General features: G+C 45.2%; 1 protein-coding gene across 7 annotated transcripts in view; it reads left to right on the top strand.

Annotated features, from left to right (window-relative positions):
* Window positions 1-11,154, top strand: part of Kiaa0753 (KIAA0753 ortholog) — a 54,615-nt gene extending 43,461 nt beyond the window's left edge. For 5 of the 7 annotated variants that reach the window (XM_057775812.1, XM_057775813.1, XM_057775816.1 and 2 more), the window contains exons 17-19: window positions 5,311-5,431; window positions 5,836-6,060; window positions 9,728-11,154. In XM_057775812.1, the coding sequence (XP_057631795.1) occupies window positions 5,311-5,431; window positions 5,836-6,060; window positions 9,728-9,845 (464 nt within the window). In that variant the 3' untranslated portion in view covers window positions 9,846-11,154. Of the gene's footprint in view, window positions 1-5,310; window positions 5,432-5,835; window positions 6,061-9,727 lie in introns of those variants that run through there. The other 2 variants (XR_009057429.1, XR_009057428.1) reach the window with 1 other exon arrangement.
* The last annotated feature ends 2,999 nt before the right edge of the window (window positions 11,155-14,153 follow it).

Raw genomic sequence — 14,153 nt, 5'->3', positions numbered from 1 at the left:
TACTTATTTATGGTTTTGTTTTGCTTTTCTGAGGTCAGATTTATTTAAGGAACAGGGAGATGGCTTAGTGAGAGACTGAAACAGGAGAATTGACAGGAACTCCCAGGGCCAGCTAGCCTGGCATAGGCAACAAGAGAGACCCTGGTGGTCTGGAGAGATGGCTCAGTGGTTAAGAGCATTGCCTGCTCTTCCAAAGGTCCTGAGTTCAATTCCCAGCAACCACATGGTGGCTCACAACCATCTGTAATGAGGTCTGGTGCCCTCTTGTGGCCTTCAGGCATACAAGCAGAAAGAATATTGTATACATAATAAATAAATATATATTTAAAGAGAGACCCTGATTCAAACAAAGTGGAAGGCCCTGACTGGCATCTAGTGCTGTCCTGACCACCAGGCATGCTCCATGCCATGCCAGTGCCTGCATTCTTACACCTTCCCCATCTCTGTCTCTCTGTCTGTCTGTCTGTCTGTCTGTCTCTCTCTCTCTCTCACACAAACACACACACAAATTCACAAATTTATTAACTAGAAAAATATTTGCATGTAACATACAGATCTTAACTGTGTCTTTTGAGGAGTTCTGACAGATCTGTTTCTTACCCAAACTCCTGTCTAGATGTAGCACACATGGTTGCAGCAGAAATATCTCCTATGTCCTTCCCAGTCACTTTAGGCAATACTACTTTTCAGCCTTTTTGACTATGTAGAGTTTGAGTAAGTGCAAGCTCTTGTTGGAGAATGTGTTCTTGTCTAGACTCTTCCAGTTAACATAGCATGTTATAGTCCATTGTTGCTGATTTCCTGTTGCTACTATAGCAAATAGAAGCTTAGAACACTTCTCACCCACAACTTACTGAATCAGAACACATTTAGTCTCTACAGCTTGAGAGATCAGAAAGCTGGAAATGAGTCTCAAAGAGAAGTGAAGATGCTGGCAGGGCTGGTTCCTTCTAGATGCCTAGATGATGGTCTGTTCTGTACTGCTCTCCCAGTTTCTACGGCTGCCTCCATTCCCCAGACTGGCCTTGTTACCCAGGGTCTTTTTCTATGGTATGTGTCAGCCGCCTTTCCTCCAGTAGTCAGGCCTTCCTTTGTTTGCCTATTGTAAAGACACCTGTAATCACATATACAGATTACTCTGCCCACCATCTCAAGATCTTAAAGTCCCTTCTGCGATGGAGGTAACACAGAATCCAACTGTTGATTGTGAACATCTTGGGGTCCATTTGCCTTACTAGCTACGCCCCCTCCCTCTCCTTATTCCCCTCCCTCTTTCTTCCTGAGAAGTATTCCTTGGAATATCCATACTACATCTAATTTGCATGTTTGCCAGTGTATCTATATTTGTTTTCTTCTAGTTTGAGGCTATTAAGAATAAAGTAAAGGTGCTGGAGAGATGGCTCAGTGGTTTAGAGCATATGGTACTCTAGCAGAGGACCTGGGTTCAGTTCCCACCACCCATATGATGGCTGACAGTAGTCTGTAACTCCAGTTCCTGGAGATCTGGGTCTCTCTCTGACCACTGAGGCAGCGGGCACACAGTATACATACCTACAGGCAGGCAAACCCTTAAATAGAAGTAAATACATCTAAATTTTTTTTTTAATAAAGCAAATAATGAATCTAAAAAAAAAAGCCTGGTGACAGATTTCTATAATCCAAAGCTGAGGCAGGAAAATCAAGAGTTCTATCTTGGGTGGCATATGAATTCCAGGCTAGCCCTGCACAGACCCTGTCTTAAGTAAATCTGCCATAAACATATTAATATGTAATCTTTGTGTGGACCATCAGTTTTTATTTCTCTTGGATAAATACCTAAGAAGTAGACTTGCCAGATCATGTGCTAGGTGTATCAAACTTTATAAAAACCTGCCAGACTGTTACCAAGGAGCTGAGCCATGTCCACTCCTGTGTCCATTGAGTTGCCCGTGCTTGCCTCCAGCAGTGTCAGCCTTTTACACTGCGTCCTCGTAATGAATCTGGCAGGGGGATTGGTATTTCTTGGTATTTCAGTTTCACCATCTTTTAATACATTTTAAGCTTTATTATTACCTTTAATTGTGGGTGTGTGCCTGCAGGGATAGGAGGTGGGTGTGCCCAAAGATGCTGAATTTCTCTCTAGCGCTAGATCTGCAAGTGGTTGGGGGTACCTGCCAGATGTGCTGGGAACTGAACTCAAGTTCTCTACAGGAGCTGTTTATGCTCTTACTATCGAGCCATCTCTCTCTTTCCCTCTCCTCCTCTTCTTCTTCTTCTTCTTCTTCTTCTTCTTCTTCTTCTTCTTCTTCTTCTTCTTCTTCTTCTTCTTCTTCTTCCTCCTCCTCCTCCTCCTCCTCCTCCTCCTCCTCCTCCTCCTCCTCCTCCTTCTCCTCCTTCTTTTTAGAATGTTTCTCTGTGTAACAGCCCTGACTATTGTGGAACTCACTTTGTAAACCAGACTGGCCTCAAATTCAGAGATCCACCTCTCTCTGCTTCTCAAGTGCCAGGAGTAAAGGCATCCGCCACCACCGCCTGGCAATTTCTCTTTCTTGATGAGTAATACTTTGAACCTTTTCAAGTGATTAGTAGCCAATGGGGTATATAATTCTTTATGAGATGTTCAAAATCTTTTTGCAGATTTTTAATTGGGTTACCCTTTTTTTTTTTTTTTAATTATACAGATTATTTGTGTGTTCTGGGCATAAGTTCTTGTCAAATATATGTTTTGAGTTGGTTTATTTTGTTTCTGTTTTTTTTTTTTGTATTTTGCCATGCTGAGGATCGAAACCAGGACCTTGCATACGCTCAGCAGACCCTGTACCTCTGAGCTATCTTCTCAGCACTGCCTTTTGTTTTGTGTTTTTTAAAATAACTGCTATATTCATAATTGTCTGACCACTGTTGGCTGCTTCTTCCTCAATTCCAAAATGTTTATTTTGACACCCCCCAAGACAACCCTATGTGTGTATCAGGGGTTACTTCCAATCCCCCCACACACACCACTTGGTGGCAGCCACCACTCTACTCAAGTGGATGTTTTGCAGTCATATGTTTTTTATGTGTAGCTTAACTACTTCCTCTCTCGATGATGTTAAAGTTTTAATTCTAATAAAACCTCAGTCAACTTTGTATATCATTTGGGTTTTTTTTTTTTTTTTTTTTTTTTTTTTTGTGGCCCAGGAAACCTTTGCCTGCCACTGAGGTGAGAGGATACTATTTTCTTCTAGAATAAGGTTGGTTGGTTGGTTTTAGCTTTAATGTTTAGCATTATGGTCTGTCTTAGAGGAAAAGCTGCTGATATTCATTTGTTTTAGCTCTATTTGAAGAAAGAGACTTGGTTTTCTCTTCCACTTTTCAAAACTCGTACATTTATTTACATTGTGGCTGCAATTGCTAGACTCCTGCCACAGTTTGTCTGGGAAGCATTAATCAAGTTCTGCTTCCTCATGAAAGAGTAGCCGTGGTTGAGCATTACCCTAGTGAAACTTAAATCCAGTGCTTATTACATTTACTTAGAGATGTGTAGGAAGTTGCACGTAGATGCTTGATACCAGCTTATATCACATGGAATTATTTCAAGATACAAATTTGCATCATTTTTAAAAAAGTATTCTCCATGTTAAATTTTGAAAGCTGGGCCATCTGACAGAACATGCATGTACTCTTTCTGTGCTTTCTGCAGTTTTTATGCATTTTGTTGTTACTCATGGCGACAGCCTCTGGCTTCTATCTCATGGGCTAGCAATTGAATTATTCTTCTGGGCCTGGCTTGTGTGATCAATCCTACCTGTGCAGTACTTTTCTTATACAGGCTGAAACAAATAGGGATACTCAACCTTTATTATAGAGCTCTCCCTTTGCCCAGTTCTTGCTTGTGAACTCCCATAGCCTGTTCTAACAGGCTACAGCTGTTTGCCAAGATGTTTAGCTTTCCCAACTAAGCCCCAGGTTCCCTGAGGCCTCGAGAGTTTGTCAGTCAGTCACGCCCCCGTTGTGGCTACCAAAAGTAGCCAGGACCCTTTTAATGATTGTGGTGATTGTGTAGTCAGACGATGGACAGTTAGGATTTTTTGAGTTGGAGGCAAAGGAAAGGGATGTGTTTTACTGATGGTTTGACCATGGACCACAAAGATAGGTTACATACTGTGAAAGAAAGTTTTAGGAGGGACTTAGTGTCTTTTCCTTTCAATAGGACAACCTTTAATTATTAGTTGTTATATAGGTATCTGTGTAGAAGGCTGCATTTACATTTCAGAGGAACTTTTTAGAGTCTGGAGAAGTTGCTTAGCAATAAAGAGAGCACACTACTCTTAGCAATAAAGAAAGCACACTCTTGTGAAGGACTGGGGTTTGATTCCCAGCACTCACATCAGGCAGCTCTCAACTGCTTGTAAATGTAGCTTCAGGGCCTCCAGTGCCCTCTTCTGGTATCTCTAGGCACCTACACTCCTGTGCATATACCCACACACAAACAGACATAACTAAATAGTTTTTTAAAAAGAGGAGCTTTTTAAAACACTAAGAACTGAAGTGAGTGTTGGACACTTGTAATTCCAGCATCATGAGAGCACTGTAGGATCCAGAAAACATGCTTAGAACCAAATTTAAAGTGATATTAGGGTTATGTGATGTCTAATCCTTTCCTTACAACTCTGTGAAGAACTGAAAATTGCTTTTACTCAGTAGTGGTAACATTTTTACAGAAGCTGATCTTGGTGGTGTTTGTTCCTGACAGTGAGTGATCATGAGCATGTATATGCATCAGAGAAAGTGTCTTGCTGGAACAACTTTACCTGAGGGATGGGTTTCTTTCTTCCACTTGAAACACATTTAAAGCTAGAAATCATCTGAAACTCAGAAGAGCTCTCAGGTCTGCAAGTTGTAGTTAATAAATTAGTGTCTTGACTCTCATGCAGATTTTTTTGCAACAATGTTCAGAGACAAGTTATATCTGCTAATTAAATGTTCAGGTCTTTTGAATGGCTTTTTCCTTCTTCAGTAATCAAAGTATTTAAAGGTTAAGAAACAAACTTCATGACTTCAGACTCCTTGACTGGCAACTGGGTCCCAGTAAAATGGTGTCTCCTGAGGCCTTTCACAGAACGGACAAGGACTCTGACGTGGTGCTGGGGAGCAGTGCTGCTTTCTGAAGACTGACTGCAGTGTTTTCTTTCTCTAGAACTTAAAAATCCACCCTTGTGTTTGAAGCCCCTCTGCACCAACTCCAGCCTGTGTCTTAGTTTGTGAGAAAGATGGCTGTGATATCCTCACAGTTCGCTAGCTACTACCACACATTTTTGACATCAGTCATTTTATACCTGTCCTTTCTAGGCCAGAACAACCCAACAGTAAGTGAAAGACCTTTGGCTCCCCATCCAATCAAGATCACTAAGACAGCAACTCCCAAGGACCCAGCCGTGAACATCTTGTTAGAGAGGCCCTGCAATGCCAAGTAAGTGACGATGACACTGTGGGTTTTCTAGTTGGTGGCATTGGGTGTGGTTCGCATGTGACAAAAGTTGTTTGGAGCAAGTTCTTGCAAACTCTGATGGATCAGTAAGACGGTGGCTCTGTGGTTGGCATTGAACGCTAGCATTGTAAGGAAGCCTCGGCACCTGGCAGTTTAGCTGGCTTTCACTCTGGCTTATACGATTGTGCTGGCACTTAATGTGAGCTTTATTTCACGTACAGAGCAGGAATGCCTGCAGGGTTGAGGACTAGTGTGGTAGAAAGAAGTGGGAAGTGATGGCAGGATGCTGGATTTTGTTCAGAGTGAGGAGGACAGGCCGTCGTGGTGCAGGAACAGCTCACTCTTGCTTACATGTGAATGCTTTCGTCCCTCTCACGTGTTCTCAGCTCACTGGATGAAAGTGTGGGGACAGAGGAGGAATCAGAGAGAAGGGAGGCCCGCTTTCCCTCCACTGGAGAAGATCTACAACAGAAGGAAGGCCGGACTCCCCTCTTTGTTCCACCACGGATGCGGCATAGCATTGGTGATTACTGTAGCCGATTTGAGCGATTCCTACGAATTATATCTCATGAGGCTATAGGCTCCTTCAACCCATGGCTAATAGCTGAAAGGTTAGTAAAATTTCTGTCTCTGCTTACAGGCCAAGGACCAAATTTTAGACTTGAAGAGGATCTGGAGAAAGGACCAGCTGAGGTCTTAATCTTTTCTGTGGGGTTGTAGTGGCCTCTCATGGGTGGCGTGCAGCCTCCTCTGTGAACCGCTCTTCTTCAGATGCTCCTGCAGTCTCCTCTCGGGCAGACTATCAGTCTGAGACCAGGGTGCCATAAAATGTTTTAGATGACTTGAAACAACAAGAATGTCTTTTCACAGTCTGGAGGCTGGGAGTTACCTAAGATCAAAGTATCTGATGGGTGTCCCCTTCCTGGCTGGCTGACAGCTGCCTTCTTACTCTGTCCTCTAGTGACAGAGGTCCTCTATCTCTTCCTCTTGGGGCACTATTCCCATCATGAGGACTCTACCCTTGTGACCTCATATGGACATCATTACCTTCCAGGCTGAGGCTATCATACTGAGAGTTAGGGCGTCAATGTCTGAATACAAATACTCGAGTTAGGGCTGCTTTCTTGATGCTGTTGTTGAGGATTGCACTCCACAAGAGAGTACAAGTATTGCCGGGCAAGAAACGGCCACTATCAAATGCTCCTGTCTGAGACACATGGGCCTTGATGAGCAGCTAGCTTCTGACTGCACTATTCTTCCTTTGCCTCTCTCCTTGGCCTCCAGGTACCTCCTCCAAGTACTGCTTTATAACAATATGCAAGGCATTTTTTATCATTGAGCAAAATAGTAGATTACCGGTATTTTCTTAAATTTTAATCATTTTATTTTCATTCATGAGCTTTTGACATCATGTACTGCTTCTCCTTAGGTAGTTAGAGCCCATGTGCTGCCCTGGGCAAGGTGTGTGCTAAGGAAGGAGACTTAGGGCTTCAGGGAACCTGGATTCCAACATAGCACATCCAGAAATATGGGAAAGCCATTCAAAAAGAATTGCCTTTGAGTATAGGAAGCAGCCAGTCCAGATTGGTAATGGAAGACAGGTCAGGAAGGATGTTACTCTGAGGCAGAGTGAAGAGAGTTGGAAGGAAATCCCATGTCATATGTGACCTGCTGTGCTGTGAATGAGAAGTGCCCTGTGTTCCCCTCATGGTTTAGTGGAGAAGCAGGATAGGAATATAGAGACAGAAACAGATACAAAGACTGGTCACTTCTAGAAATACCATATTTCTGCTTCCAAAAATGACACACCTGGTGATTTGAACCACTTCTCCCCTGAGGATAACTGTTAATAGAAAAGCTGGATTAAAAATAAAATGTATACTCTTGAAGGCATCTAGATACTAACTAGGTAATGAAGAATAACTAGGTCAGGACCGTGGAGAAGACAGGCGCTCAGTCCACATATGGTGCTGGATGGTTCATTGTAGAGGGCAGCACGTCCACAGCCTCCTCAGGTCAGAAGACAGAGGTGGGAACCCGTGGTGCCAAGCTACTGCCTTAGTAAAGTTTCTCTACTTCGTTGTTTGTGGTGCTGGTTTTGAACCCAGGACCTTATAGATTCTAGGCCAACCCTCTTCTGCTGAGCTGCATCCCCAGACCTTGTATTACTTGGGATTGAGACCTTGGAAGGCTGCATTCTCTGTAAGTTCAGGTGACCTGGATATATAGGTCTTCTTCCGGACTTTGCTCACAGCCACATCTCCCCAGTTGCTGAAGTGATTCCAGATACTCTTGTTCCTGAGACTCCAGATGTAAACAAAGATAAATTTTTCTTTGGAAAAAATCATGTCTTTATGGAAGACTTAATTTATTCTATAGTTTTCAAAACAGTGTCTAGTTTATAGTGGAAATAGCCAGGCAAGAGAGAGACAATAGCAGCAGCTCATCCACAACAGCTCCAAATAGCAAAGCTGTTGACAGACTCAAATAATTGCCTGTGTGGTCACGGACATAAAAGACACAACTTAGAATCTTGCCAGAGGACTGGGAGCTAGTCAAAATTCGAACATACATCCAAGGATAAAAAGGAGACTTTCTGAAATGAGGAATGTACTGGATAGGCTCGATAGCAAATTAGAGACAGAAGAGAAACTTGGAGGCTTGGAATGTGGAAATACATATTTATCTCCAGAGCGGTATAGAAAGGCAGCATTAAAGGTGAAAGGTAAAGACAGGAGGGTTGGAACACAGAAGAGCAAGCAGTGTGGTCTAATATATGTAAGGGTATGGTCTGAGAAGGAGAGGAGAGTAAGACAGTGGGTCTGAGACAATATCCAGAGAGATAATGGCTGTCACCCCCAAGGTGACAAGGAACAAGTCATGAAGACACAGGAAAACAAACCCCAGGTAAGTCTGAAAATATCTCTATCTAATTTCCTCATTAATTATAGAGGAAAATGGTGGATTATAAGGAAGACGCCTGAAGACATCATAACTGAGTGGTAAAATTAGCAGTCATCAGGAAAGGGGCAAGCACTCGGGGACACAGCAGCCCTCTTTTGGCATCTGTTCCAGAAGTGTGTAGTTGGCTGTGATTGTAAGGGAGTACTAGACAACCCCAGAGACCAAGACAGTAGAAGATAAAAACACTTCTCAAGAAATGTCATGGTCCACCTTCCTAGACCTGGATGGAGGGGGGAGAACCTTGGACTTTCCACAGGGCAGGAAACCCTGACTGCTCTTCGGACTGGAGAGGGAGGGGGAGAGGAGTAGGGGGAGGGGGAGAGGAGTGGGAGGCTAGGAGGAGGCGGAAATTTTGTTTTTTCAATAAAAAAAAAAATAAACACACTGTAAACCATAAAAGAAAAAAAAGAAAGAAATGTCATGGTCACCGGGCAATGGTGGCACATGCCTTTAATCCCAGTACTCGGGAGACAGAGGCAGACAGATCTCTGTGAGTTGGAAGCCAGCCTGGTCTACAGAGTGAGTTCCAGGACAGGCTCCAAAGCTACTGGGAAACCCTGTCTCAAACCACCCCCCCCCCAACCACCAAAAAGAAAGAAAAAGAAAAGAAAAATAAGAAAGAAAAAAATGTTAAGGTTGTGGATGGGAAACTGAGGAACTTGTTTTAAACAAGAGAATGAAACTAGTCTAAAGAGACATGACAGCTAAATAGTGCGGATTGGACCCTGAACTCTGAAAAGTTTTAATGGCATTATTTGGAAGGTCGGTAAGGATTGAATAAAGTCTGTAGGTAAGATTAGATAATGGTTTATAGTGATGTTGTGGCAACTGTCTGCACAGTGTCTTTTCTAGGACACACTGAAGTTCTTGAGGGATCCCAGGTCTGCAACATACTCTTCAGCAGTTTAAATGAAAAAGTCTGTGTGTTGTGTGTGCATGCACATGTTTATTTAGAGACAGCTGGGATTCAGAGGACCTTGCCCTTTCCCACAGAGAAAGCATGCACCTTCGCTGAGCTAGGGTTGGACTGTGGCCAGGTCCTTCATTTCCAGTCACCTCTAATGTCAGCCGTCTCAAGGGTGAGGTCCGTTTGTCTGTTTTAGTACTTTTGCAGGGCTTGGGGAACTAGGTGCTACCATGTTAATATCTGGGAGAGCCAGGTCCCTTGCCTTCTTTTTCTTCTCCAGAAGTATCTTCACTCTTCTAGGTTTTTGGATCTCCACACAATTTTCAAGTTGATTTACTAGGTTTTCATGAATACTGAACAGCTCTGTTTGACTGCCCACGCCTTCAGCTGTGTCCTTTGTTTTCCAGCTTTTCAGACGAGCTGGTAGATGAAGCCCTGGGGGCCGTGGCTGCGGAACTGCAGGATGTGTGTGAAGACTATGCAGAAGCCGTGTTCACTTCAGAGTTCCTGGAGGCTGCTGCATGAAAGCTGTCCAGGCAGGGCCCTCATAGCTCTGCAGGAGGGACAGCAGCACCCTGTGTCAGCCCATGGGGAGCCTTTGTCCTCAGCCTCCCACTGAAGGGAAATGCCAGTGAGGTCATCCTCACTCCGTATTCTCTCCTTGCCGTAGCAGTGGTTCTGGAAGTTATAACAGGGTGGGTTATGTTTCTCAGTGCTCGAAGAACACGAAAGGATTATAATGATACAATATTTTCAGAATGTATAATTTTCCCACTGAAATGTTGTGTTCATTCCTCTGACTCAGTTTGGAGATCAAAATGTTTTGAAAGGTAATGGATAAAGACATTTCACATAGGAATCCCAGCCTCTGTTGAACCACAGGGGAGGGCTGATCAGTGCTAACCCAAGTGCAGTCACTGTCTGTTCCCAGCACCTGGATCCTGTGGTAAATGTGTTCCTCACATTGTCACTGGTGCTGCCTGTGAGGACACCTGTCCCTTTTGAGTGACAACCAACGTGGAATGCAGAGTCACCAAGCCTCTGCTGAGCAGCAGTAGGAGTGGACAGCCCGGCACACAGACCAAACACTTTCTCCACGGCTCACTCCCTAGGGAGTTTTTCATGTTTTCAGTTCCTTGAAGTCATTTATTGCTGTTTTGACACATGCTGATATGAAGAGCGTTTCTCTGGCTGCAGAAGTTTGAGGATAGGAGAGAGCAGGCCTTCCCCATGCCAGCTCACTTTTCCTGAGGGCAGAAGGTCCTCTCCATACCACAGAGCATCCCGTCTGAAGGAGGGAGCCAAGTGGTGACTGGAAGACTTGGACTTTCCAGGGGACCAAAGATGCCCTTGTGGCCTTTTGAAGGCTCATACGTCCTTGTGCTAAGGCTTTCAGAAACTCTGAATTGTGTGTAAAAATAAGGCAACTTCCTGAAAAGAAAAAAGTTTTCCTGGGCCAGTAATTTGCGTGAGGTTTGGTAAAGAAACAGTAGAGAAAGGGAGAGACACACTCAAGAATTCGTGTGAATATGGGTACTGCGGATGCCCGTGTGGCCTCCTGGGATTGTTTCCAAGGTACCAGAAGTTCAGGTGATGATTTAAGCTGCTTTGTCACACTTATTTGTGCAAAATTGATTTTTGTTTAATATTTTCTCGCTTATTGTTCCATAGCCTCAGAATGTAAAGGGCATCAAGGGAATTGTAGTCTTCAGTCCGGAGAGTTAAACGTGCACTTGAGCCACGAGAAGCACTTGTTGTTGGTGGTGTAAAGTCATTTGTGTGACTGTTTTTACTGTGCTTATTTAAAAAATAAACTCAGTATTTTAAATTGTGATCATGTCTATTTGAAATAATTTACATCTTCTTTTCCCACAGGCAATGTGAAATGGGATTTACAGAAACCCCTGAGAATACTTTTGTATTTGATGTTAACATAGTAGACTATTTGCCACCTCAGAGAAAAATAAATGCTAATAAAACCTAACATTTATTGAACACATGCTAGAGTGTTGCTCTAACGGTGTTCCCTGTACTAACTTAATGCTTGTGTACTCTGTGTGAGATAGATACCGTCACACCCCACTAATAGATGAGAACAGGAAGGAGGGTTAGGGCCATCTAGCCTGTGTTCCTGAGCTACACTGTGGTCATGGAGTCACTCACTTCCATGAAGATTACTATGTCACTGTGTGCGTGCTCCTGCCTCTCCTTGTCTCCAGCTAGTGTCCTAGATACTGCTTCTGGAACAGTGCCTTTGCTAAATACTTCCTACCGAGGCCTGTCCTTGCTGATGCCCCCCCCCCCCCCGCACCAGGCAACATCCACCAGGTGGATGAGCCTCACCTCTGCCTTGTGCCCAGGCTCTGCTTCATAGCCCAGATCCTTGTGGCTTTTGACAATGAGACACAAAAGTAAACCACAAGAAGTAAGAATTTGGAAATGGGGATTAAATCCTCTGACTTAGATGCTCCTGCATACAGCCTTGCAGCCAGACCACTAGAGTTTTTGCTTCATGAAAAAGGGCTGAGCACATGTGAGTCATTCTCTAATTCCCTTGGGTTTTCTCATGACCTGCTTTAGAGGGCCATGCGTGAGCTGAAGATGTTTGTGCTGCCTGAGCTCCCCACAGTTTGCTGAGATGCCTGTGTGCTCCTCAGTGCTCGTTCCCACAGGCCGGCTTTCACTGCCAGGCCAGGCTGTCTCACCTGTTTAGTCCTAGTCTCCTGTTAAGACTTGCGGGCAGGGATTCTGCCTAGCACATGGTTGTTGCTCTGCAGTTTCTTTTGAATTAATGTACCGGGGGTGGATCACATCCTGTATAGTTCACTGATATGTGTTGACCTTGCATGGCCCTGGCACATGGCCGTCTAGGAGGGTGCACATTGGTCTAGGGATCTACTGCTGTTAGCTTTCAACTCGAAAACTTATCTCCCTCCACCTAGACTGGGGGAGGGGTACCCCAGCTGCTCTTGGGCCTGCAGGCTGCCCCTGTAAACTGAATGTGGGGCAGACCCAGGGCTAGAGAGCTGACAGAAGTGAGTGGGGTGCAGGTGGGAAGGTGGCCTCTGTCCCTTCTTGGTGTGGTTGCCCTTCCTGCACCAGGGTGGTGTGCTGGAAGAGGAACAAGGGAGATGAGAGGAAGTTTTCACCCTCCTCTCCCCAACTAGTTCCAGGGCCAGCCTCCCTGCATTGGGGGGGCCCCAGGAGAGTGAGCAGAGGAGGCAGTGCTGGGAGGGGACATAGTGGCCACAGGCTGCAGGTGCGAGAGTTCAGATGCAGCAGAAGGACCACACTCAGAAGCTCCTATTTCTTCTGAGTGCAGTTACTGTCTTAGTTTGACACTGGTTGTTGCCTGCAACAGCTGAAAACCAAGCCCTACCCTTAGCGTGGCTCCTGGTCCCGTGGAGGTGCTCAGGAGCAATGGGTCTCCACCTTCCTGATGCTGTGACACTTTAATACAGATCCTTATGTTGTGGTGACCCCCGACCATAACATTTTCGTTTCTACATCATAACTAATTTTGCTACTGTTATAAATCATAATGTAAGTATGTGCTTTCTGATGGTCCTTTGGGGGTCGCAGCCCATAGGTTGAGAACCACTACTCTGAAGGGTTCCTCTAAGCAAGCAAGCCCCTGCTTCTTTGGGCCCCTGCAAAGCAGAAGGCAGCGATCTAATCATGTATGTCCTTACCAGTACTGACCTCCTGTCAGCTCTTAGCTGGTGCCAGAACTGTTTATGGTCAGTTTCAACACGGGTGTTTATTTCAGTAGCCAACATTGCGGGCTTGGGTTGGAAGGGTTCCTGTCAGCCCGGTAGAATCATTTATTTCCCTGACCCTGGGTCCCACAGCTTTAACCTCTCCCTGTCCCACTCCAGTACCATAAAGTGCTCTGTGGGGAGCCTCTGAAGCCCTGCCTGTGGTTTCTGAAGCCCCTTTGCATTATCTGCAGCCCAGCCATGAGGTACCATGGCAGTTTCTGGGGGGCAGGGCTGAGAGGCTGGCCGGCTGCCCACCTCCACCTCTTGTGCTCTGACAACCCTTCTCATGTACCAGACCTCTGCTCCCAGGCACCGTGGGCCCTTTGCTTCCACTGCAGCCCTCCACCCTGTCCCCTTCTGTGCTCGTTCTTTGGGGTTCATACTTACACCTGCCAGACACCCTCCCCCTATCTCTTTCCTAGTCCCTGCCTTCCTCCTCAGCCTGGACATGGGTTTTTTTCTCCTCAGCTTCTTTCCCAAGCATCCTGCCCACGTGTCCACTCCTCTGACTTCCTGGTCTTGGTGAGGTCTCCTATTCATGGGCTGCAGGTCAGTAGCCTTACTGAGAAGCCCCCTGTATGTTCCTGCCTCTGCTTGGGTGGGGCCTTCGGTACCCCCAGTTTAGCTCTCAGTGCCTGAGAGTTCCTAGGCATGGGAGAATTCCTAGGAGTTTCTGGCTCAGGAATCTATGTTCCAGGGGAGCAGGAGTACTCAAGTCCTCAGGTTCACCAAGTCACCAAGTCTAAGCTTTATTTGACCTAGAAAAGTCTGACAAACACTGGTTACTCAGGTGCACACAGGAAGAGGGACCATGGAGACTGGGCCAGCTACCAGAATGTTTGCAGGATTCTTCAGGACCCTTAAGACCTCCCAGGAGAGCCACAGCTCCAAGGTACTCAGAACAGAGGGCTTTCATCATCACTGATACCTAATGGAGTTACCCAGAGTAAGAGAGACTGTGTGTGTACTTGGGTTTACCACCACCTCACATCTACTCACTGTCTTAAAATCCCCAGGTGCCTTTAAGTATATGCTGCTCTCCCTCTAGGTCATGTAACAGCCCCTTTATGTA

This window comes from Chionomys nivalis, chromosome 7 (assembly GCF_950005125.1).
Source record: "Chionomys nivalis chromosome 7, mChiNiv1.1, whole genome shotgun sequence".
NCBI lineage: Eukaryota > Metazoa > Chordata > Mammalia > Rodentia > Cricetidae > Chionomys > Chionomys nivalis.
The sequence above is the reverse complement of the archived record's forward strand: the minus strand, read 5'-3'. Positions and strand labels throughout refer to the sequence as shown.